This window comes from Laetiporus sulphureus, assembly GCF_001632365.1.
Source record: "Laetiporus sulphureus 93-53 unplaced genomic scaffold LAESUscaffold_4, whole genome shotgun sequence".
NCBI classification, from domain to species: domain Eukaryota; kingdom Fungi; phylum Basidiomycota; class Agaricomycetes; order Polyporales; family Laetiporaceae; genus Laetiporus; species Laetiporus sulphureus.
In genome coordinates this window covers 339,575-360,274 of record NW_024468513.1, presented here as the reverse complement: position 1 = coordinate 360,274, position 20,700 = coordinate 339,575, and the positions used below count along the sequence as shown (strand labels likewise).

The window sequence follows — 20,700 nt, the reverse complement described above, 5'->3', positions numbered from 1 at the left end:
TGCAGGAGGAAGGCGACCATTGCCTAGTCCTACAACAGCATCGAGGCCGGCATCTTCATTCACATGAGATGGAGAAGAGAATATGAATCTGATGTGGTCATAGTGACTTCGTGGTAGTCTTGATGATTCTGTGGTGATTTTAGCAGAGAGCCCACTATGACACTGCAGTTCTTGTCCTTGCCCGCTGTTGTAAATTGCGAAGCACGACTATACGATGCGCGACGCGCATATATCAGGGACGCGATGCTCATGTGACCGTGTCATCAGCACCCGGCATCATCCGGACCAGCGAACGCCCGTGCGAGCTCATCGTCCCGCACAGTCCGCACAGTCTTTGAATCCATGTCTGCGCTTCGCCTTGTGTCGTCTGCTGCCCGGAGGGCGCCCAAGACGTTTGCGTCTGGTCGTCGCGGCTATGCGGAGGCCGCTGACAAGATCAAGCTCTCCTTGGTCTTGCCTCACCAAGTGTGTCGGGATCTGTTCTTAATGCCGCTTTCCGGAGACTGATGCACGCAATGTAGTCCATCTTCACCTCGACAGAAGTCGTGCAGGTGAACCTCCCTGCTGCAACTGGAGACATGGGTGTTCTCGCGAACCACGTTCCGTCCATCGAGCCTCTTCGTCCTGGTGTCGTTGAGGTCGTTGAGCCGGGCAATGCGTCAAAAAAGTGGTTTGGTGCGCACGCCGTATCCTCACACTGTGTGTCTGCCTCATTTATATCTACAGTGTCTGGCGGGTTTGCCACTGTGCATCCCAACAATAAACTGACCATTAATGCGGTGGAGGCTGCACCGTTGGCGGACTTCTCGCCTGAGGTGCGTTCTGAAAGTATATTTTGGACCTTCCTAGTATCTGATGCATGCTATTGTAGGCCGTTCGTGCTAATCTGCACGAGGCGTTGAAGGTTGCTTCTGGTAATGGTTCAGAAGAGGATAAGATGGAGGCTCGCATCGAGGCGGATGTGTACGAGGCGCTGCAGTACGCACTGGGCTCCAAGTAAATTCACATCAATGAATCCATGGTGTATTACTGCGACGTGTAACCGTGTGATGTCCTGACCACCGTACTCCTTCCTTCGACCCAAGACGTGTCCGAGTCCACTCGCCGCACCTGTTCGCTCGCACTGATTTCGTCGGAATATGCCGAGACGAGCGTCTCTATCTTTTTCGCGGAGTCTTCGTGTGCGTATTCCTCCGTCATTACTTCCACGCCTTGTGTGAACTGCCTGCTAGAAGCTTGCGCAATTGAAGGCCAGACCGACTGGAGCTTTTCGCGCAATTCCGATCATCACCAATACTAGCGTCTACGCGATAACACATTTACCCTTCCTCGCTCACCCTGCAATTACCCGCTGGTGTGCTGCGCCATTTATACCCGTATTACAATGCTCAGGTTACCATTGACCTTGGACGATGTCGATCTTCTACTAGATGAGCCGTTCCTGACTCAGTTCTGCCTCCGCAAGGAGGCAAGCAGCAGTAGAAGTCGCGGCGTGATCGATTGGAACAAGAGAATGGAGAACGAGCTAGGGCCAGACGATGTGAGTACAATATAAGAATATATCCACTCGATGCGTTCATTTACGATATATAACGTTCTATTCAGCGCATTGCAGCTCGAAAATGGCTGGAATTCGCGTTTGCGATCCAATCCGATGACTTCCAGGATCGACAGCAGATATCAGTCGAAAATGGGGGCCTTGCAATATTCATCGAGTTTTACTGGCGTCTCGCTCAAGGAAGTAGATCGGACGCAATCTGCTATCTCAATAAAGAACGCCGCAATAGGAATTTCGCGTATTTGATCACATCCAACACCTTGAGAGGCCAACATATCAATAGCGCCGCCTTGGGGGCATTGCGGTCAGATAGCCGGCCCAAAGAGAGAAAACAGAAGAAGCCGAAGAAGCATAAGCGAGCACGCGTCGATTTCACAGATCCCTCTGATGGCGAGGTCAGTCAGGCTGAAGGTGATTCTCAATCCTCAAGGTACTTTCGAAGTAAACAGTTACGTAACATCGTTTGCAAAAATGTTTCAGCCGCTCAAGAGCTTTCAATGAGCATTGAGAATCATTCCAACGAGCCTCAAGATGGTGAGGGATTTATCGGTTGGCATTCGTAATCGTTCAGCGCTGATGCGTCGGGCAAGATGCACTATCAGACCGGAAATTTGTCGTTCAAGATACCCCAACCACTGCCACTGCGGAACAGCCGTTTCTTCCGATCTCTCAAACTGGCCAGTCAAGCTGCTTGACAATTATTGGCAGCAAGCGTAAACACACTGATGCTACTGGTTCGCCGTCGTCGTGGTGTCCACCATCTGATCATGAGGCGCCATCATCTCTTGCTCCTGGCCGCTTGGAGTCAGTTCCCGATGTCATTGACAGTGATTCTTCATCACTGACAGAATTGACGAGCAAAGATGCTTCTTTGGAAGCCGACACGCCCGCAAATCAACTCGGCGATGTGCGATATGCCAATTCGAAAGCTCCTAGGAGACGACTGTCCAGCAGACTCGCCGCGCATAAGGACAGACTCTCGGTATTAGCCAAAGACATGAACATGTTCGAATTTGAAAGTCGTTATGATCAAATCGGAGTAGAAGCGCAGGACAATTCGCCCAGGGCTTCTATCAAAGTTCCTGTGCGCCAGCCGATGCACGGCAAGGAAAAGTCTGGAACGCTCAGGAAGAAGACATCTAAGTCCATTGCCAAAGACCCGCGTCCCTCTGAGGCCCTCCCGGCTATCGCTAAGGCACAACTCGTACTTGTGTCTACTCAACAATCAGTCGTAGAAAGCGGGGAACAAGAAAGCATGGTTAGCCAGCTGCAGAGCAACATTGGACGTGAAGCGCCTCGTGGAATGTCTGCAGCTACCACTCAGCAGTCGTCATCTCGATCACGCAACAAACGAACGCTCGGGAGGATTCATAAGAATGACCCACAGCGTGCAAAGAACGGGAGGTTCCAAACATCAGACCGAGGCAACAAGAAGCAAATGAAAGAGTCACTCCCAAGCCGGGATGCGAAGCGACGGCGCGGTGACAGTGACGTTATGGGTGGTGAATTGGCTTCTGCATTGACGAGCGCAGCAGGAGTACAGAAACAAACGCGCGGCATGCAGCGCGTCTCTTCGGAGCAGTACCTCAACGAGACCCATTCCGTACGTCATTCATTCCTACTCCGCCATCACTCCATTTAATTGAACATCTTTCAGACGGGCTCTGCTCGACCTGTTGTGTCTGTTCAACAAGCCAACCAGAATGATCTGGAGCATGTACTACCTCAAGCCACGCCCGATCACCGTGCCAGTACGACGCGCAAGCGCGATCGAGTCGTATTCGATACTGCGAATTCGGAGAAAGTTCCTGATAAATCCTCCGCTTCCAGCACCCCGCGTCAAACTGTGAAGCTACCAATTCGCCGTCTAGGCCGTCCAATCGCAGCCCGAGTGCACGATGTATCGACTCCGTCCGCGCTAGGGCAACCCGCCACGTTTTCCGACTTTGACGGGATTATCAGAGATGCTGCAACGGAAGAGATTCTGCGTATGGACGCGCCGGGCATGGCAACAAGCGATTGGGAAGATGCCGACGAGAATGGCGCACAAGGTTTGCCACCCGACTCGAGCGAAGATTACACTCCCTTGAGCAAAATCGCCGCTTTCAGAGAGTCGAGTACGCGCACCTTTGCCGATCCGGGCAGCGCAAACGTATACGTTGAAGGTGGACCATATTTTATCGTTAGCGACAACGTGGAGACTCTTCGAAGCGATTCTTCTCGCAGTGCAACAGCCGTCGAAAATGATCACCGACCGTCCAAACTCGAAACAGCGCCAGAGTATCTCCGGCAGTCCTTTGCGCCTCCCGCAGCTGCAGCGCTTTACGTGTCTGATACTCATGGCGATGCTCCGCGACCTCGCTTACACGTGAAACCGCCAATTTGGGCAGAGGTCTGTTTAGGTTTGATATCCACGCGATATCATATTGATGCGCTATCCAGTCGAGACAAGAGGTCTGTGAGTCCTTCGACTGGTTTAGGAGTTATCAAGGTGGCGTATACTACATAAGAGACATGGTGAAGGGTTACCTATTGAGTGCATTCTCCTCAAGGTACGTCTCTCGTTGGCTTGAAAACAGGGTGGAGCTCACACGTTTTAAGTCGCGATGTCTTCGCCCACAAGGGCCGCCTTATCGTATCGCATGGGTTCGTGCACTATCTGTCTGAACTACCTGTGCTGATCTCTTAGATTAAACCGATCAGTGGCGGTAGGGCAGAAAGCTTGCATACAAAGGACGGGGCCAGTCAAGCGCAAGAAGCGGATGACCAACAAGCGCAGGACAAATCCGTGCGCGCCCTGTTGAACACACATCGTCTAGGTCGCCCCATTGCTCTCTTGGTGGATGACAAATATAGCTTGTTTCCATACGATTTGGCTGGGGACCGGTATACCTATGTTGTGCTTGGGTTTTATCGTATCGCACATGCATGGGGTAAGTTGCACCGATAGGCGAGGGTTCTCTCCGTTGATGAATCTATTGTAGCTGAGCGACAACCGGCAAGTAACGCGCGAGGGTATGTAGTTCGATACAAATTCGCTTTCCAATGGTGTGAAGAGCAAGGTACTCCTTGGTGGTTGACAGCGCATAGCTCGGGACAAGGTGACGTGTACTGGTATCTCACATTGGACCGCCAGACTGAGGGTTGTTCAGAAGCTTGTGATGTTACAACCTCAGCCGAAGACCATGACCCCGCTGCTGCTACAGACATGTCAGTCAGACTCAACCCACCATGGTACGAGTCCTGGTTCGTCTTGTGCCTGCTGTTGCTGAAAGTGGCGATGATAGCTGCTCAGAGAATGATCTTATCGCATTCATGTGTCGATTCTGTCGAAAAACATCACCGATGATTTACGTTCAAGATTGGATCTGCTTGTCACCAGAGTGTGAAGCTTTCTGGCGGACATCTCAAGGCGACCACCCTCCAGCAGATCTGCAATATTCCGCGGACTTTCTTCAGTTGCTGCACTTCGCCCCGGAAAAAATGGAGCAGCTCAGGCCTCCTTTACCTGTGACGAGAGTGCAAGGTGGTATTACCACGAGTCGTATCTTTTGCAAGGGGTGGCATTGCGTCAAATGTGGACGTCTATCTAGCAGGTCATTTCTTGATTGTCTTGCTTGAACTTAGCTCGCTCATCGTATGATAAATAGGTATATGTGGGAGCACTGGTCGTGCAGATATTGTGGAGTACAAATCATGCTCCTGAGATTGCCTATGACTTGATTCACAACTGATACAGGAGACACACGCGATTCCCGGACGAATCAGGCAGCCGAATGAATTCTGGCGTCAAGGAACGCCAAAGTTCCACACTCATTGGGTCGCACCAGATTCTGGTGAGTTCAACATCTCTATAAAGCATAACCTGCTTCAACTGGCTTTCAGGAATCGTAGTAGCCCAGAACAGGTTCTTCAAGACGGGAAATTCCTTCAGTATGGTACACACGTACCTACTTCCGCATTCCCGGTCGGTAACTCCCTACATCCTCCTCTCCCCCAATTAACAGCGCTGAGATGCCTTGCAGCGGACGAATCTATTTGATCGTCGGCAAGATCCCGATCAATGCAGACGCCGATGAAATATTCCGAGAGTATCAAGAACAAGCGGCAAGTGGCAAGCTTCTCTTCCGAAGATGGCCATTACGAGCTGTATGTACCCAGACCGCTGATTTTCGATCTTCTTGGACTGAATTTCATTCAGCACAAATGTACGATCATTTGTCTCTTTTGTCGTACATATGCATACGTGTAGAGTTCGTCACAGGCAGAGGTACACTATTGACAAATTATTTCTCACAGAATTGTAAGTCACAAATATTCTATTCTCCACTGATGCTAACACTTGCAATTGCGCATAGGCGGCGAACCATACCAGGTACGAGGTGTCGCTCAGGCGTATGATCAATCTCGCTAACCGTGCATAGTATGTCGGAGGAACAGACCACACGGTCCCTTGGGAGCATGCACCGAGTGCTGTTTGCAAAGCTCGCGATCTCATCAACCAACGTATCAAAGAAGCTCTCAATGACGAATATGGGTTCAACGAGGTCCTCAGTGCAGCATATATGGAGAAACAGAGCATGGCAGTGAGTGATAGCTCACCCCAGCCTGCCCATCATTGCTTAACGGAGCAATGATAGTTCCACACTGACAACGAGGTAGGATTGGGCCCTACCGTTGCATCGTTGTCGTTGGGGTCGTGTGCAAAGATGCACTTCCGTCTACTTAGTCGTTACACGGAAGGCACCGGGAATGGCCTCAGCAGGAATGCGCTTACTCTGTGCCTCCGTCATGTAAGCCTAAGGTCCATCGTTCATGCCCCCCTTTAGCTGATAACGTTCCAGGGAGATATTCTTGTGATGGAAGGCGCCGGCGTGCAGACATATTATGAGTGAGTTGTCGAATTTGACTGGGCCAGTCAGCGAAGTTGACAGTCGACGAGGCATACTGTTGTACCGATGAACTTCCGCATCGCCGCAACTGCACGTTCCATCGATAATAGTGGCCAGGTGGCAAATTCTGCATCTCTTCGATCGCCACGTTAGTCATCCGCCTTTTGCGCTGCTCGCTCAGTTATTCTTGAGATCTCGCAAAATTTGTTGCTCGCTATATTTTGGTCAACTCTTCTACATCGAGATCGACAGGCCTAGGTAGTTTCTATGACAATGATTAGAGACTCCAATACGCCGCTGCAAGTGTGTTTTCCCGCATTATCCGGAACCGCAACTGCCGGCAATTTCCTTCTGAACGTTCATGAATCCCTGAGGGTATCTTCCACGGGATCTTCACCAGCACGAGGACTTGAGATGCTCTCCTTGATAGGCTCTTCCGCGTCAGATTTCGGTGGCGAAAACCTTTCATGACTGTCGACGATTTCTTCCTGCACTTTCTTCTTGAAACCCAGAAAATATTTTTCTCGGAAATCTTTGTGCGCGGGAACATGCATTGAGCCCTCTTCAACAAGATCCTTTGACGCAAATTTCGGTTGTAAATACCGTTCGGTAGTAACTTTGCGGATAGTGATCAGCTGTAAAGGATTTTGAGTACGATGAACGACATGAAAAGATCCCTGCACGCACTCTCCTGCCCCAAGAACCAAAATTTTGCAGTGAGTTTGAGATAACCTCCATGCCGTCGCACATCATTGTCTGTACGTCCAACTCCTCGTACTCATCAGTCACAGTAGGTAGGAAGAAGACAAGTCTGCCATTTGGCTTGAGCATATAACGTGCAAGGACGACCAAGTCTGATGCGAGGGAGGATAGCTCGTAGGGCTTGGTTGGAGGTAAATATGGCTGGTCATCTCTGCGAGGCCATACGAATTAGCACGAGTCAATTGAAAGACGCGACTGCTCACGATCGATTCACGAATGACTGCTTCACCGTCGGTTCTTGCTGTGTCTTACCGGGACGAGCTTTCCTGCCCAAGCGTTTTGCGCCCGCACGGACTCCATCTTTTTGGATCGGTCAGACATGCAATACGTACGTCCAGGAACTAGAATGTACCCACATGGAGGGTCCGTTATTATGGCGTCAAAGAGCTCTCCACATCTCCATGGATTGCGTGTCACATCAAAAGTGCAAAGATCGACAATGCGATCTGCTATTCCGTACTGTTCCGCAGCGCGTATGATTCCAGGCCGCTTGTCTAAGATGCAGATTAAGCTGCAGTAGACTAAGGCTCTTACCTGCTACTCACCTTTTCCTCTCATCTGTCGACCATCAATATCAGAGCCGTACACCAATGCACCGAAATGTGCGGTAGTCTGCAAAGACGCTCTATGTCTGATGACAATCACAGGAAGGTCTGTGTTGGCACTCACATATGCCATGCTTCCTGTGCCGATAAATGGGTCGTATATCAGCTTTCCTGGCGCCGCCTAAGAAGTGGCTCTCGTTTTAGTTCGCGACGGTTTCTGACAAAGTATGACATACAAGGGTTTGATTCGCCATCAGAAGCGATATTTCTGCCTCCATGCTGGTATTTCCGTAATATGTGCGCCCTTTTACGTCGAACTTCTTGACGAGAGGGCGAGCAGAACCCTCCTCTATCTACATGCACCTTCCGTGTTACTCTTCGCATCCTCATTCAAGGAAATAGGATTGCAGAGGTTCGATAGAGCGAACGCACCAACCTGCCTAAGTAGACTTGTCTGAAGTCTCCGTCGCCTTCGCATCTGTCTCTTGTAGTTCCATGTTTGTCGATATCTGCGCATTAAATACATTATTATTTGATGGCGTACACTGCATAATGGGTGTGATTGTTGCGTACATTCCTCATAGACAACCATAATGATCTCAGGGTTCTTCATATCAATCTTGCCCAGGAAGCCCATGTACGAAAAGCTCTCCACAATGTCCTTTTGTCGACTCTGTGGAATTGTGTGATTGTATGCGGTGACGATGAACTTGAACGAAGTATCTTCGATGTAGCGTGACCATGCGTTGCATAGAAGATGATTTTGTTCATGCACTTCTTCGTAAGTCGCGCCTTGAGCATAGAACTCACATAATGATCTATTTGGATGCACGGTGAGCTCGGTATTTTATGAGAAACACTCATGAATTACTTGATGAGGATACATCTCCTCGCTAGAAGTCTCGCATGTTCCTCAGACGCGAGCTCCAGCACCAGAAACGGCCTTGATATGTCGATCTCCTCTGGCAGTGTCAGATCAAACCCATATAGTTCTGCAACGGACCGCAATTCAGGTATTCTGAAATCTGCATGCGCCTGCGCAAAGATGATCAGGTATTTCTGGCCCATCTTCGCCTTGGTCGGCAATTGGTCGGTACTAGACGGTGGCCTGAATGTCAATTCCCAATATGGAAGTGGTTGTTTGGCAAAGGCTTGCCAACCAAACAAACGCCGGCCACAGAGCGGGCCACAACTTCAACGTTATAGCTGTCGGTTCTCGCGTACTCTACTACTATCGCGCTATTGTCGCTGGATGTGCGTGCTTCTGTGATATCATCGTCTTCAGACTAGTCGCCCTTCGCCATTATCATGTCATGGTCATGGTGACGCGCTCATCAGAGCTATTTCCTGTGTTGCTGGCAGTGTTGTCTTCCATCGATTCCGATGGTGGTGAGTCATTCACAATTTCAGCAAATCTTCAGCTATTTTAACTGGAGACTTTATGCCCAGTTAGTGACGATGCTCTGGAACAGTTGAGATCTTTCTTCCCAGATTCTTTATTACTTGCCGCCTTGGACCTTATAGATCAAGATAGCGGTTTGTTGGCGACAATAGGAATTCTAAGTTACACATTCTGACCTGGCTCCTTAGTTATAAAGTACAAAACACCTTGGGGTCGACCACAGTACGAAGTGCTAGGGTCAACCGCCTCATACAGTGTCTTCCCCGAGCTACTGTCTCCTGGTCCAAATCCACTTGGATGCTACTGCACATGCCCTGCCTTTGCATACTCTGTATTGCTGTCCGACTCTCAGCTCATGGTAAGCTATAGACATCTCCGGTCACGCGGATTTAATTGATACCCTACTTTCTGATGACAGTGCAAGCATCTCCTCGCAACGCTTTTAGCCCAACGACTATCCAGATGTGTAGAGCGACCTATCGATCAGGACGACTTTGCTGCTGTCATTGTCCGACAATGCTCTTGAATCACATCCTGCTCTCATTCATACCATCTATTTGTGATGTTGTTATCAGCGTCAAGAAATGTACTAATGCATATACTCGGATAGTACTCGACGTATCAGATACTACGGACGGCAAGAACTTCTATAGCTTACAGCGCAAATCCATGAATTTGTACACTTTCTAATCATCCATGCCGGACCCTGCACGAGAGATCCTCCACTGGAGGAGATCGGCAAAGTCATTCAGCCCCTGCACGAGTGCTCGGAGCTCGTGGTTCGTCGGTACCTGGCGGGTGAGAGAATCAATGCGCATACCCTCACTCTGTTGCCCAGTCTGCTCTTCCTCGTCATCCGTGAGCTCACTCAAGCTGTCATTATCTTCCGACAAATCTGACAGCGGTGAGCATTCACGGGATCCCATCACACTACTCTCGATGAAGGAGGAGCTGGCAGGGCGGGAACGTCCTGCGACACTCTTGCCCTTGACTCCGGGATGGAACGAAAGGCTGTTCGATTGAGCGTGGTTCGTAGGTTTGGCGCCATCCGCCTCGTATCGTTGAGAGATCCAAATTGCGAGCTTCTTAATTTCCGCCGGTTCCCAGAAGCCCCACCAGCCTTCTTCCGCCTCACTTTCGTCGTCATCGTCGCTGTCTTCATCATCATTCTTGGCACGGATTGCACCCTTGGGCAATCGTCCCCAAACGGCGATGAACCAGGACCAACGTTGCATCTCCTTCCTATCCTCCACTGTCAGGCCACCTCGCTTGCGGGTCACCTTAACCTTCCCGTCTTTGCCGGCAAGCAGCTGCGCGGCAGCCTCCCTCTCCGCTTCACTTGGAGTGAGTGCGTAGTACACTCTGCCTTCGCTGTCTTGCCCCAGAGCAGCGTACCGTGGGATACAGGTAGTTTCCGCCACACGATATGCGTGTTCTAAGTCAATGCAGGTCTGTTGATATTGCTTGCGCTGAAGTCTGAGTTCAGCACTGCCTAAAGTAGTCTTGGTCTTCAGCCATTGCGACTTCTCTCTGGCTAGAGCCACCCGAAACTCCTTCGCCAGCTCCTTTTCCTGCATTACACCATTATCGATCTCTTCCCTCACTCGCTGCATTAGGATGGCGGACTCGATCAAGGAGGCAATCACAGGCACTAGCTGTGCGGAGACTGCCACGTAGACACCGCTGGCAGCATTGGCTCCACGAGAGCTGCCACGTAGGTTGTGTATGATAATATTCGGCGGAGAAGGGAGTGGATCTGGAATTTGGAAAGCAGAGGCCGGCCCAGAAGGCATCTCGTCGCGCAAGACAGAAAGAGCGCCCCAGATCTTGTTCAAGATAGCGCCAGACGATTGGACTTCCTCGATGGCCTTTTTTATGCTCTTTGCCATGGCGAAACTGTCAGAGCCTTCTGCGATGACCGACAAGAGACCAAGTACGATCGCTTTGATGCAGGTTTCGCTGACCCAGCCCACCATCTCTTCTCCATTGTTCATCTCCCAAACGTCATCTGCGCCAGCACCTGATATTTCCTCAAGCTCCTCCAGTTGGCTCTTGTTGAGGTCCAGCATGGAAGAGAAACGCAGCAAAAATTCGCGAATGTGTATGCGTGTCTCCGCGGCGCTTTTCGTAAGAGGAGTATAGACCCTGCTCCAGACCGGCTTTGGCGCAGCTTTCACTGTGGACACAGCCGTCGGCTTAGGCACTTTGCGCATAGTGGGCACGGTGGTTCCGGATTGGAGAGGCTCGACAATGCGCTTCGATGCTTTTCTATCAATCTGAGGATGGGGAGCGCCTGCTTTCTTGGTCTTGTTCTTGCGTCCTTTCGGTAGCACGTCAGGCTTTGCACCCTTTTTTCTAACCCATGCAGACATTCTCCTAAGCAGAAAGTCAACCAACACCGCCATAGATTACGTTGCCCATTTCTTACCCAGTAGGCTCAAGTCCTCTCGCCTTGCGACACACGCGACAATTGCACTGCCCCCGACACTTAGGACATCTAGAAACAAACATGAAAAAATCCCGTGACGGGATGTCGATGACTATGAGTAGACTCACTGATAACAATATCCGTCTGTCAGGACGTGCTTCTCCCTCTCTTTCTTGGGAAGGGCGCTCGGCCGTTGAGCCTTGTCAAGGTCGATGTTCTCATTGTACCTGTTCTTCAAGCAAGCTCTGCAGTATTTCAACTTGCATCGTACGTCTGGGACATGAGCCTTTGGGATCATGTGCGTGCAGTGAATAATGTCTGCGAGCGAGGAGTTAGCTATGGCCAACAGAAGAAACCTACACGACAAACCAGACGCGTCGCGTTTCTTGTTGCATTGATGACAATAATAGTGGTCCTCGGACGACATCCCGTGCTTATGCGTCTGATCCTGTACGTGTTCTATCTTGTCATCATGTCGCATGCTGGATGAAGATACTCTGGGTTTCTTGTTGCTGACGTGCTCATCGCGCGCCGCCAATGCATGTGACGCGTCGGAGGACTTCCGTTTGTTCGGAAGACGCGGCGAGCTGCTGCAGCTCGTGAGGCTGCTATCGGAGTTCATGCGCACAGGTCGCAAGGGCGCGTTTTCCTTGAGGCTTGTGGAAGACGTCGCGGCAGGAGCGTTGACTCGAGAAGACTTGAAGGGTGAAGTAAAAGGTGAAGGTGGAATGTCAACGTAAAATGTCTTGTTTCCACTACCCTGCGGACGTTGCGAGTCCGTGGATGGGTGTGGTGGCATCGTGAGGGGTCGATTGTGGTAGCTGATAAAGAAGAGCGACGTCTCAACTTTGAGCCACTCGCGCGTCGGCGTCACTGGAGCGCGTCCCCACGTGACCTAGCCACGGCCACGGCCGCCAGAAATTTCTCAGCCACCGTCGCTTGAGGGCTCATCACCGCTTCCTACGGCCACCATCCACCAAAACACACCATGGCCCACGCAGATCATACCCGAGACCCCTGGTGAGTCCTATCCTTGCCTCACTGTTTAATAATCTACATAGCGCTGACCTGAAGTTGCTATTCAGCCCATGGGTGATTCTTTCTGACTTCGGTAGCGCCTTTGCGATGGGTGCCGTTGGTGGTACCATCTGGCACGGTATCAAAGGTGCTCGGAACTCGCCGCGGGTATGCAGCACTCGCCCACCTACCTGGACATGGTGAATTGACATTGGCCGCATCACAGGGTGATCGCCTGGTGGGCGCATTGTCTGTGGTCAAGGCCCGTGCTCCTGTCACAGGAGGGAACTTCGGTGTTTGGGGCGGCATGTTCTCCACATTCGACTGCGCTGTCAAGGGATGGAGGCAAAAGGAGGATATGTGGAATGCAATCATTTCTGGCTTCCTAACTGGTGGTTGTCTGGCGGCGCGAAGTAAGTGATTGTTCCCGCACACCGAATATATATCCGCCCGCCTGCGCGGCATGCTAACAACGTTTATCTAGGCGGCCCACGCTCCGCTCTCAGTTCTGCGATTGCATGTGGTATCCTGCTGAGTGTCTTTGAGGGCGTTGGCGTCCTCATATCCCGTGTCTTCAATGAGAACACGCGACCGCAACTACCTCCAAGTGAGTTCTTCGTGTCTATGTTCTCCCGTTCATGGCTCAATCTCATTTTGTAGTACCGGAAAGTATGTCTATGCAACCTTCATGAGCAGTTTCTGCATCCGCCGGATTCTAGATACTTTCGCTTTGCTGTCTGTAAACATTACTCACTACTTTATGCCCGTTTTCTCTGCCAAACGACCTATGACGTTTGTGCCTCAATCGCTGTCTCATACTCGGCTTCACGCCGTTCCCAGCCCTTTGGAACGGCTTTGGGTAAATATACTTTCAATATTTCTCGCAATTTGGTTCACGAACAAGCTTCAAGTTGAATATGGTATTCATTGCGGAATAGTTTCGTCCAGATTCCGCTCCAACGCTGCCACTTCCTCCTTCAACTCCTCTATCTCTTCTTTTCGTTTGACAGCGAAATCTTCCAGGCCAGAGCAGGTTCTCTCCGGAATAATCAAGACTCTCTCGTTGAGCGTCTGATCGAGCGTCGTCTGCAAGACATCGGGGATCGCACAGTCAACCATCCGCGTTAGCTGGGGGAATCTATGCAGAACTCACTCTGAGATCCCTCTCAAGGCCCTGTCCGATACGGTCATAATCCTTCCACCACTTCTTCTTCGCCCTCTCGAAGCGACCCACCGCCCACCTCACTCCTGCAACGGCAGCAAGCATGCCCGCTCCTATGGCCGTTTCCAGCTGCATCGCCATATCGAATATTCCAAGCTGGCCAGCCCAACCAGCCCACGCAATACCCATGCCACTGAAGACGCTTCCTCCGATACCGAGCAAGGCATGCTGAGCGGTTGTCTGTAGGCGTGCCGTGGGGAAGCGAAGTTGCTGACGGCGGACGTGTAACGGCTGCAGGAAAGCAGGAGCATCCAAGGGGAACGAGGGCAAGGAGGCAATTTGTGAGATGTTATTTCTGAGCAATGAGGAGCGAAAGACAGAGTAGGATGGAAACGAGTCCAGTAATTTATTGCTGGAATTGGTGAATGACTGCTGAAGAGACGCGAGGCGCCCGGCTTGAAATACCAGCTATACGTTCGCATGAGCGCCTGTCGGACGATGCGTACACCTGTAGACATACCTTGTACTCCAGATCTGTGCACCACGAGCGATCGACAGCAGTGAGAAGAACCTCTTGAACGTCATCCACCCTCCATGGCAGCTTCCACCACGTAAGACTATCCATCACAGATTGGATGTCCTTCTGTGACTGCTGCAGGGCATGGACAACTTCGTCCCCGTCTCCGTTGCCTCCGAACACCTGCCTACCCAGTATCGCCTTGGTCTCCTCCATCCGCCCTCTCCGCCAGCTGACCTCGTTTCGAACTGAGTCGACCTCACCTTGTGCGTCCTTGATGACTGACCCACAAGCAGCCAGCGCATCTCGCACTACTGCTTGTACGGTCTGTGTATGTAGAGCATCGATCACGCTAGTCGGAGGGATGCCATGCACTCCGGCGTGCACGCTGGCTGCGACAGCCTTCGTGACACTGGAAACATTGGATCCGCCAAAGTCGTCTTGGTATTGCTGAATTGCGCGCGTTGACGAGGGTGCAGAGCTGAGCACACGCAGAGCGGAAAGGGCACGCAGAGGATCGACGAAGAGGATGCGGAGGTCTCGGCCGGAGACTCTGAGTCGCGCAGCCAGTTCGGCAGATGGCGTCGTGGTCGTCAATACGAGTACTGCGTTGGGATGATCCAGCGGGAGTTCTGTGCGAGATAGGAGGGACGGCAGTGGCGTACTTGCGGGATTGCACACAATGACTGGGATGTCGGCGAGAATCAGGTCTTTCACTCCGGATTGTTCGGCTCGCGAGGATAGTTCAGTCAATGGAGAAGCGAGTTCCAATAGCTGAACGGGGAGGCCGAATTGCTGAAGCCATGTCGACTGGACTTGCAGCACCTTCAAATCGTCCTGAGTTGACGGGGTAGACCTGCAACGCATTGTACATGATAGAATATTCAGCAGTAGAAGCCGCCTCACTCACTGCATTACTATCGCATCTTTTTGATCCTTCGGTCTTCTCCATCGAGAATGAAGCAATTCCTTCTGTGACTCGGAGGCGAAAGGATCCTCCAATAGTGCAGAGACCAACTCTCGCGCTCCCGATAGATCATCACACCCATACACTAAACGCCAAAACTAGGTCATTCCATCGCACAGCCATATTCGCGCGCTACTGACCAACTATGCGGATGCTATCTTTGGCCTTGGCTTCTGGAGATGGACACAACTCATCGTACGCCCTTGCGAGGAGTTCTTCCCAGAGCTCGAGTGATATACGCGTAGGTGCATTCGCAGAGCTTGAAGGAAGCACGCGAGGCAACAACGACTTCGTTTTATGTAGGGTAGTCAGAACCCGACTGTGCGTGCTTGGACTGGCCACCGACTCGGGTTCCCTTTTCGGCGCAAGAGCAGCAGCGGTCGTAGCCGTCCGGCGAGTTCTCTTCGGGCTACAGCCATGAGGGAGAGCCTTCGCTACCCGATGAACGTCACGAGCAGGGTGACATGCGGATGAGAGCAAGGGCCTGGAGGAGAGCAGACATATCGGCATTGAGCAAGTCTCTGCATATTGTTCTCGATGTGCGCTACGATCGCGCTCTCGCGTACTGTTCCGGGCGTCTACCGTCTAGTGGCGCTTCCTGTAGTACACTTGTGAAGACATCCAAATCGTTCACCAAGTCACTTCAGATGGAAAAGAATATATTGTTTAACGGATATACAGCACTTTGTGACAGTATTACAACAGCAATGACAGGTTGGACGATTTCGGCGCACGTTGGTTTCCTCTTCCCGACGGCGAACAAGCACGCCGGGAGAGTACTTATCCCGAGGACCACGAAAAGGTCTGCGCCAGGACGAGCGCGAACGCTCGCCCTCCCTCAGGGACGCACCTTTTTCACCGAGCTCAAGTTGGTGTTGTACCCGGGACTGCCTTCTCTGTATTAACTTATACGATGCCGGAGTACACCTGCTGGCTAGACGAAGATCAACGCTCAGCTACGGAATAGATAATGAAGAGGACACAAACAGCTTGATGACCGACGACCATGCAGACATAATGGCGGAATTGGGAGGTTCACGCAGGTAGCTTAGTACGTCAACAGTCGGACTCAAGTCGAGTAAGGTTCTGGATCGCTTAGATCGCGGCGAGAAGGTTTGACGTTTTCAGAACGTTACAACTGATCAAGCTCGCTCGTTGCTGCGAAATCTGGTGCTGGTTGTCGGGCTCGCATGTTCCGGGACATTTTGAGTTGCGATGAGATCTGCTCATACAGCTCACTACAAATGAAATGTCATGATAAGCAAAGGAAGGAAATCAAAGGGTGTGCGGCTTACCAAAGTCATCCTTCCATAGCGCCGGACTTGCAAGTTGCGGCAAGTCCTGGCACTTCATGGCCCATGCAGTATTTGTTGCACGCTCTGCAAGTTGGCGCGGAGGGACTCCACTCATGTCTTACTATCGTTCCGCGGCAGCGCTCGAGCCGTTTTTCTATGAAAGAAAAATTGACCCATGGCACAGATAAATGTGTGACTCACCCCGACGGCGCACGTTGGTTTCCCCCATAGGGTACTTATCCCAGGGACCACGAAAAGGTCTGCGCCAGTTGCCCCGGGACGCACCTTAATATTTAATTTGCGCGCTTGGTGCACGCAGTCGTGAGGGTGTAAATGATCTGCGATGACGCGCGAGGGAGGTCAGAGGCATCTAGCGAGTGCGATGATTAGAAACCACTCAACAGGTTTGCAAATTGCTGGCTGTTTGACATGACCTGAAAGTGGGAGATCAAAGAAGGAGACATCTGACGAGCTGCCCCGTCTCGCGAGTTGCTGCGACGACGGCCTCGACTGACGAGCGGCCGTAGTTGCAGACCGCTTCGTCCTCATCATCTACTCACGGCGCTGCGGCGCAAAGATATATATCTCACTCTCACTGAAGAGACACTCTACAGATCGGTGTGGTCAGTGTCGCCCACACAGCGGATTATTCGAAGTACTCACCAGGCTATGCAGACCGGCACTCGCATGTTGCCAGCGAGTGATTACGTCGGACTCAACATGAGGGACTAATGTTGCGTACCACTCATGGCTGACACGCGAACGTTGGCGCGGACAGCATACTTCCATTGCACGTCAAGTTGCGATCGTGCTAACGCATGCACGGGAATGAATGAGCAATGTATGTTAACAGATGAAAGGGAGCAATGCGTACCATTCTCACATCCTTCCGAGCTGTACACCCACTTCATGCCTGTTGCGGGCACGCTTCATCTCCAAGCGGTTCCATGGAGACATTCACTTAGTCGCCAGAGAAAGAGAGCCGCCGGAGTCGCCAGTTGCCCAGCCAAAGATGTCGCCAAAGAGAAAGAAAGGCCGGGCCTTCTGCCAGCGCTTGCGCAGCTGGCGCCTTCGAGAGCCGGAGTCGGAGGTCGCCATAAGTGCCGTTCACTAGAGGTCGGACTTGACTACAACATATTAGGAGGTCAATGATTATTGTATAATGTTATCAACGTACTGCATGGGCTGTATATGAAATTGTGGACCTCGATATTGAGCACGTTCGTCTTGCTTTTGAGGAGGCTCGTCTTGCTCTTGAATGCCATCGCGAAATCTTGCCAGGGAAGCCGGGTCGATGTCGCCTAGATAGAACCCAGATTGTCGTCAAAGAGGGTCGTCCGATGGTTGGTTGCCTCAGCCGGTGCCGGAGGTCTTGAGGTACTTGCTTCCGACGGTGGAGGAGATGACTATGCCAGGCGATAGGTCATGATCGCAGCTGATTTTATGACAAGACCAATCACTTACCGCATGCGCCTATTAATGTCTCGTGGCCTTGGCTTCAGCATGGTCGTCTTGCTTTTGAGGAGGCTCGTTTTGCTCTTCAATGCCGTTGCCGAACGTGAGATGGTGGTGTTGAAACAAAAGCCGCCGCCGTCGCCAGATATGTCGTCCAAACCAGATGGTGTTGTCGCCGATCCCAGGCCTTCAGTTATCTTCTTGTCCAGGTGGTCGACGGTGTGGCGCTGAATGACCCTCGCATTAGATAAATGCTGATATTTGTGAAGGTCTGATCGCTTACCATTTGAAGGCACGGTCTGGGTTGAGAACAGTCCTTCTGCCATTGTGGCGCAACTTGAACGCGTCTTCTTGTTGCCTCTCAGGAGGGCCGCCGAAATAGTTGCGTCTTGCACCGATTGCTGAAAGGACGTTGTTCCTTGGACGCGTCGAGGGTAGTGTGGCGTTGGTCGACGGTCGACACCCAAGGCCCTTGAGGGAGTCGAAGGCAGAAAAGAACGAAGCAAGGGAGAGTGGTTGCCAGTGGGGTAGCCCAGGAGAGGTCGGGAGGAGGGATGGATGAGGGGATGAGGGAAGATGGGCTGAGAAGGGGGGCCTTTTATACCTCAGTTCACCAACGGCGGGGAGGCTCGTGTTTCGCACGTGATCGCATCGGCTACGACAAGCTAACCAAATCAGGATGAATCGACCTGCCACACTTATCTGGCCATCACACGAGCGTTTATTCTCAAGGCTTGGGCCACGATGCTGATCCCACCGCCATTTTTGCATCCGCCCCTGCGCTCCTGGCAGCACGAACACCATGTCTCAGCATGTCATCTCAAGTGCTATCCAGCTCTGGCATCTGGTGGGAATGGCGGAGGAGGAGCAGGAGGAAGGAGGGTGCATCGTGATTAGACAACAAATTACGAGCGCCTATCATGCGGGCCATACTGGTTGTGAAGGAATTGTGAAGGGCAGTGGCTGAGACCTGGTCTGAAACAGTGGCCCTCAGTGATGCAACGTGTTCTGCACTGGCCCCAAAATGCTCGGTCCAAGCCCGTCCACAGACCCCTCGAGCCCTGCGTCCACCGCAGCGTATGCAGTCTCCTCGCCGTTCACAATTCTCAACCGTCCATGCAGACGCTGGTGCCAGGGCCGCGGAGGCAATCTGGAGCCTCAGAGGATTACGTGTTATCGCTGATGCTTCCCAACGCGAGTCACTTTCGCCCATTTTGGATGGATCTCTGATCCGCAGCAACTAAGCGGACTGACCCGAACAGGCAGGTGCTGTCCTCGTTGGCCATCCCGGCGGAGGGGTAACGCACGCTCCGAGTCCGACCTTCCTGCTACGCTCAACTAGTCCGAGTCCATCGCTCAGTAATCCGCTCTCTGAGGACAACGCCAGTTGGCTGCGTCGAATGGAGTGGCGAAGGATACTGAAGGCGCGACGCCACAGAAGGCTACAGAGAGCCGGACCATCGAGAGATGCACTGACTGGGGCAGAAAATTGTACAATAAGATCATGTTACCTTCCATTAGCCGGAGGCTATGGCGGCCTCGTGCCGCATCGTCCGAAACACGCGCCGCTTTTGGTTCTTGCCACCCTGAATTCCGACACCAAAATACAACACGAGGACAGATGGCGCGGCGGAAATGTAAGTCGCTAGCGTGGAAGATCTCCTGCACGATGCGGTACGATAATGGTGTGATTGGTAGGTACAGGGAGACAACCGCTTTTCTAATTAGTAATTATTGAACCTGCACCTCAATACCACAGAATTCAGACAGTTGAGGCAAGAGCATGCGCATGAACGCCTGTGTCTCTGATTTCCCGTAGGCGTACGCCCACAACGGCCCCAACCACGCAGGTCCAATTGGGAACGCGCTGACCATCTCCACTTGGAGCGCGGCTGGGCTCCTCTTCAACCTCGGCAAACACATTCTGACTTCACTTTCACCAAATCTTCCAGCGGAATCCAGCAATCCTTCGTTCTCTCCGCTCACGAGCCCACGTCTCATATGTACGACATCAAAAGTCACCAAGAGTTGTTCTGGACATGCTCGCGCGAGACGCTCGAGTTCCTCGTCTAGCTTCTTCCAGTTCAGTGCCGAGATGCTGTCCACAGTGTAGATTTCGAGGATAAACTTCACTCGCCGAAGGTGATGAACGTTCACTGAGGCCAGCGCAGAGAACACCCACTCGGACAAGTCGAGCGCCACATTGCCGGACGCAACAATGTCTTACGGCTCCGCAGCATCCAAGCGAATTTGTAGACATAACATAGAGAGATGATGGCTCCCAGACAGATCCAAGACTGCATATGGAGGGTCTGTCAATGGTGTAAATCGACCGCGAGCACGGCAGCTCAACTCACAATCTCCCTGTGAGGTCTGGCCTGCAACTCCCAGCTTCAGGTGCTTTAGCGACTTGCCGATTGATTCAACCATAAACGCTATCATAGCCATTCCTTCATCGTCAACACCATCGTTAACAATTTCCAATGACGCCAAAGAAAGCTTGAAGGGATCCTCTGTGAGCCACATCACGATCTCCGACGGCACGTCCTCTAGTATGAGCTCGGTCAGCACGATCGGCCAAGTGGATTTATTTATTGCGAATCTAGCGCTCCAAGGTTCGCGACACCGTATGCCGGACAGACGCAAAGACTCTAATTGAGAGCAAGCGTGTAGGATATCGAGCAGATCATTCATGTAACG

At 51.9% G+C, this 20,700-nt stretch overlaps 7 protein-coding genes across 7 annotated transcripts; 4 read left to right on the top strand and 3 right to left on the bottom strand.

Moving 5' to 3' along the window:
• Window positions 1-342: 342 nt before the first annotated feature.
• LAESUDRAFT_741138 (epsilon subunit of F1F0-ATP synthase N-terminal domain-containing protein) lies at window positions 343-1,000 on the top strand (the record flags this gene model as incomplete). The annotated part of the gene is made up of 4 exons (XM_040911126.1): window positions 343-465; window positions 522-675; window positions 727-815; window positions 872-1,000. 4 exons carry the CDS (start codon window positions 343-345, stop codon window positions 998-1,000), a joined length of 495 nt encoding a protein of 164 aa, XP_040768447.1.
• Window positions 1,001-1,215: 215 nt separating this feature from the next.
• LAESUDRAFT_721073 (uncharacterized protein) lies at window positions 1,216-6,749 on the top strand. The gene is made up of 22 exons (XM_040907949.1): window positions 1,216-1,540; window positions 1,606-1,969; window positions 2,039-2,092; window positions 2,149-3,161; window positions 3,216-3,950; window positions 4,001-4,110; window positions 4,160-4,204; window positions 4,262-4,491; window positions 4,543-4,659; window positions 4,714-4,792; window positions 4,846-5,154; window positions 5,209-5,245; window positions 5,298-5,394; window positions 5,444-5,525; window positions 5,584-5,707; window positions 5,760-5,766; window positions 5,823-5,861; window positions 5,917-5,933; window positions 5,983-6,144; window positions 6,199-6,351; window positions 6,403-6,449; window positions 6,501-6,749. The coding sequence occupies exons 1-22, from the start codon at window positions 1,385-1,387 to the stop codon at window positions 6,601-6,603; spliced, it is 4,080 nt and encodes a 1,359-aa protein (XP_040768446.1). The 5' UTR covers window positions 1,216-1,384; the 3' UTR covers window positions 6,604-6,749.
• Window positions 6,750-6,809: 60 nt separating this feature from the next.
• LAESUDRAFT_734502 (tRNA guanosine-2'-O-methyltransferase) lies at window positions 6,810-8,825 on the bottom strand (the record flags this gene model as incomplete). Its single annotated transcript, XM_040910519.1, has 10 exons — window positions 6,810-7,085; window positions 7,138-7,363; window positions 7,416-7,512; window positions 7,569-7,706; window positions 7,758-7,824; window positions 7,882-7,938; window positions 7,994-8,110; window positions 8,190-8,266; window positions 8,331-8,575; window positions 8,629-8,825. The coding sequence occupies 10 exons, from the start codon at window positions 8,823-8,825 to the stop codon at window positions 6,810-6,812; spliced, it is 1,497 nt and encodes a 498-aa protein (XP_040768445.1).
• Window positions 8,826-8,946: 121 nt separating this feature from the next.
• On the top strand, window positions 8,947-9,765 carry LAESUDRAFT_345824 (uncharacterized protein). The gene is made up of 4 exons (XM_040902105.1): window positions 8,947-9,146; window positions 9,207-9,293; window positions 9,348-9,517; window positions 9,578-9,765. Exons 1-4 carry the CDS (start codon window positions 9,071-9,073, stop codon window positions 9,683-9,685), a joined length of 441 nt encoding a protein of 146 aa, XP_040768444.1. The 5' UTR covers window positions 8,947-9,070; the 3' UTR covers window positions 9,686-9,765.
• Window positions 9,766-9,845: 80 nt separating this feature from the next.
• LAESUDRAFT_643979 (uncharacterized protein) lies at window positions 9,846-12,068 on the bottom strand (the record flags this gene model as incomplete). The annotated part of the gene is made up of 4 exons (XM_040903818.1): window positions 9,846-11,532; window positions 11,588-11,656; window positions 11,716-11,905; window positions 11,957-12,068. The coding sequence occupies 4 exons, from the start codon at window positions 12,066-12,068 to the stop codon at window positions 9,846-9,848; spliced, it is 2,058 nt and encodes a 685-aa protein (XP_040768443.1).
• Window positions 12,069-12,539: 471 nt separating this feature from the next.
• Window positions 12,540-13,487, top strand: LAESUDRAFT_721068 (mitochondrial import inner membrane translocase subunit). Its single transcript, XM_040907948.1, has 5 exons — window positions 12,540-12,607; window positions 12,673-12,772; window positions 12,831-13,017; window positions 13,089-13,211; window positions 13,265-13,487. The coding sequence occupies exons 1-5, from the start codon at window positions 12,576-12,578 to the stop codon at window positions 13,294-13,296; spliced, it is 474 nt and encodes a 157-aa protein (XP_040768442.1). The 5' UTR covers window positions 12,540-12,575; the 3' UTR covers window positions 13,297-13,487.
• Window positions 13,461-15,768, bottom strand: LAESUDRAFT_721067 (uncharacterized protein). The gene is made up of 5 exons (XM_040907947.1): window positions 15,391-15,768; window positions 15,194-15,335; window positions 14,287-15,139; window positions 13,758-14,234; window positions 13,461-13,690 (listed from the first exon to the last, which is right to left on the bottom strand). Exons 1-5 carry the CDS (start codon window positions 15,758-15,760, stop codon window positions 13,529-13,531), a joined length of 2,004 nt encoding a protein of 667 aa, XP_040768441.1. The 5' UTR covers window positions 15,761-15,768; the 3' UTR covers window positions 13,461-13,528.
• Between the last annotated feature and the right edge of the window lie 4,932 nt (window positions 15,769-20,700).

Excerpts from the sequence above, each read along its gene's own strand:
- LAESUDRAFT_345824 (XM_040902105.1), top strand. The coding sequence starts at position 9,071 with ATGGTCATGGTGACGCGCTCATCAGAGCTATTTCCTGTGTTGCTGGCA. Across the intron at positions 9,147-9,206 it reads TTCCATCGATTCCGATGGTG|TTAGTGACGATGCTCTGGAA; the intron begins GTGAGTCATTCA and ends CTTTATGCCCAG. Across the intron at positions 9,294-9,347 it reads CCTTATAGATCAAGATAGCG|TTATAAAGTACAAAACACCT; the intron begins GTTTGTTGGCGA and ends CTGGCTCCTTAG.
- LAESUDRAFT_721073 (XM_040907949.1), top strand. The coding sequence starts at position 1,385 with ATGCTCAGGTTACCATTGACCTTGGACGATGTCGATCTTCTACTAGAT. Across the intron at positions 4,660-4,713 it reads AGCGCATAGCTCGGGACAAG|CTTGTGATGTTACAACCTCA; the intron begins GTGACGTGTACT and ends GTTGTTCAGAAG. Across the intron at positions 5,246-5,297 it reads GGTCGTGCAGATATTGTGGA|GAGACACACGCGATTCCCGG; the intron begins GTACAAATCATG and ends CAACTGATACAG.
- LAESUDRAFT_721067 (XM_040907947.1), bottom strand. The coding sequence starts at position 15,760 with ATGCCGATATGTCTGCTCTCCTCCAGGCCCTTGCTCTCATCCGCATGT. Across the intron at positions 15,336-15,390 it reads AGATAGCATCCGCATAGTTG|TGTATGGGTGTGATGATCTA; the intron begins GTCAGTAGCGCG and ends TTTGGCGTTTAG. Across the intron at positions 15,140-15,193 it reads AAAGATGCGATAGTAATGCA|GTCTACCCCGTCAACTCAGG; the intron begins GTGAGTGAGGCG and ends AATGCGTTGCAG.
- LAESUDRAFT_721068 (XM_040907948.1), top strand. The coding sequence starts at position 12,576 with ATGGCCCACGCAGATCATACCCGAGACCCCTG. Across the intron at positions 12,608-12,672 it reads GATCATACCCGAGACCCCTG|CCCATGGGTGATTCTTTCTG; the intron begins GTGAGTCCTATC and ends GTTGCTATTCAG. Across the intron at positions 13,018-13,088 it reads TGGTTGTCTGGCGGCGCGAA|GCGGCCCACGCTCCGCTCTC; the intron begins GTAAGTGATTGT and ends ACGTTTATCTAG.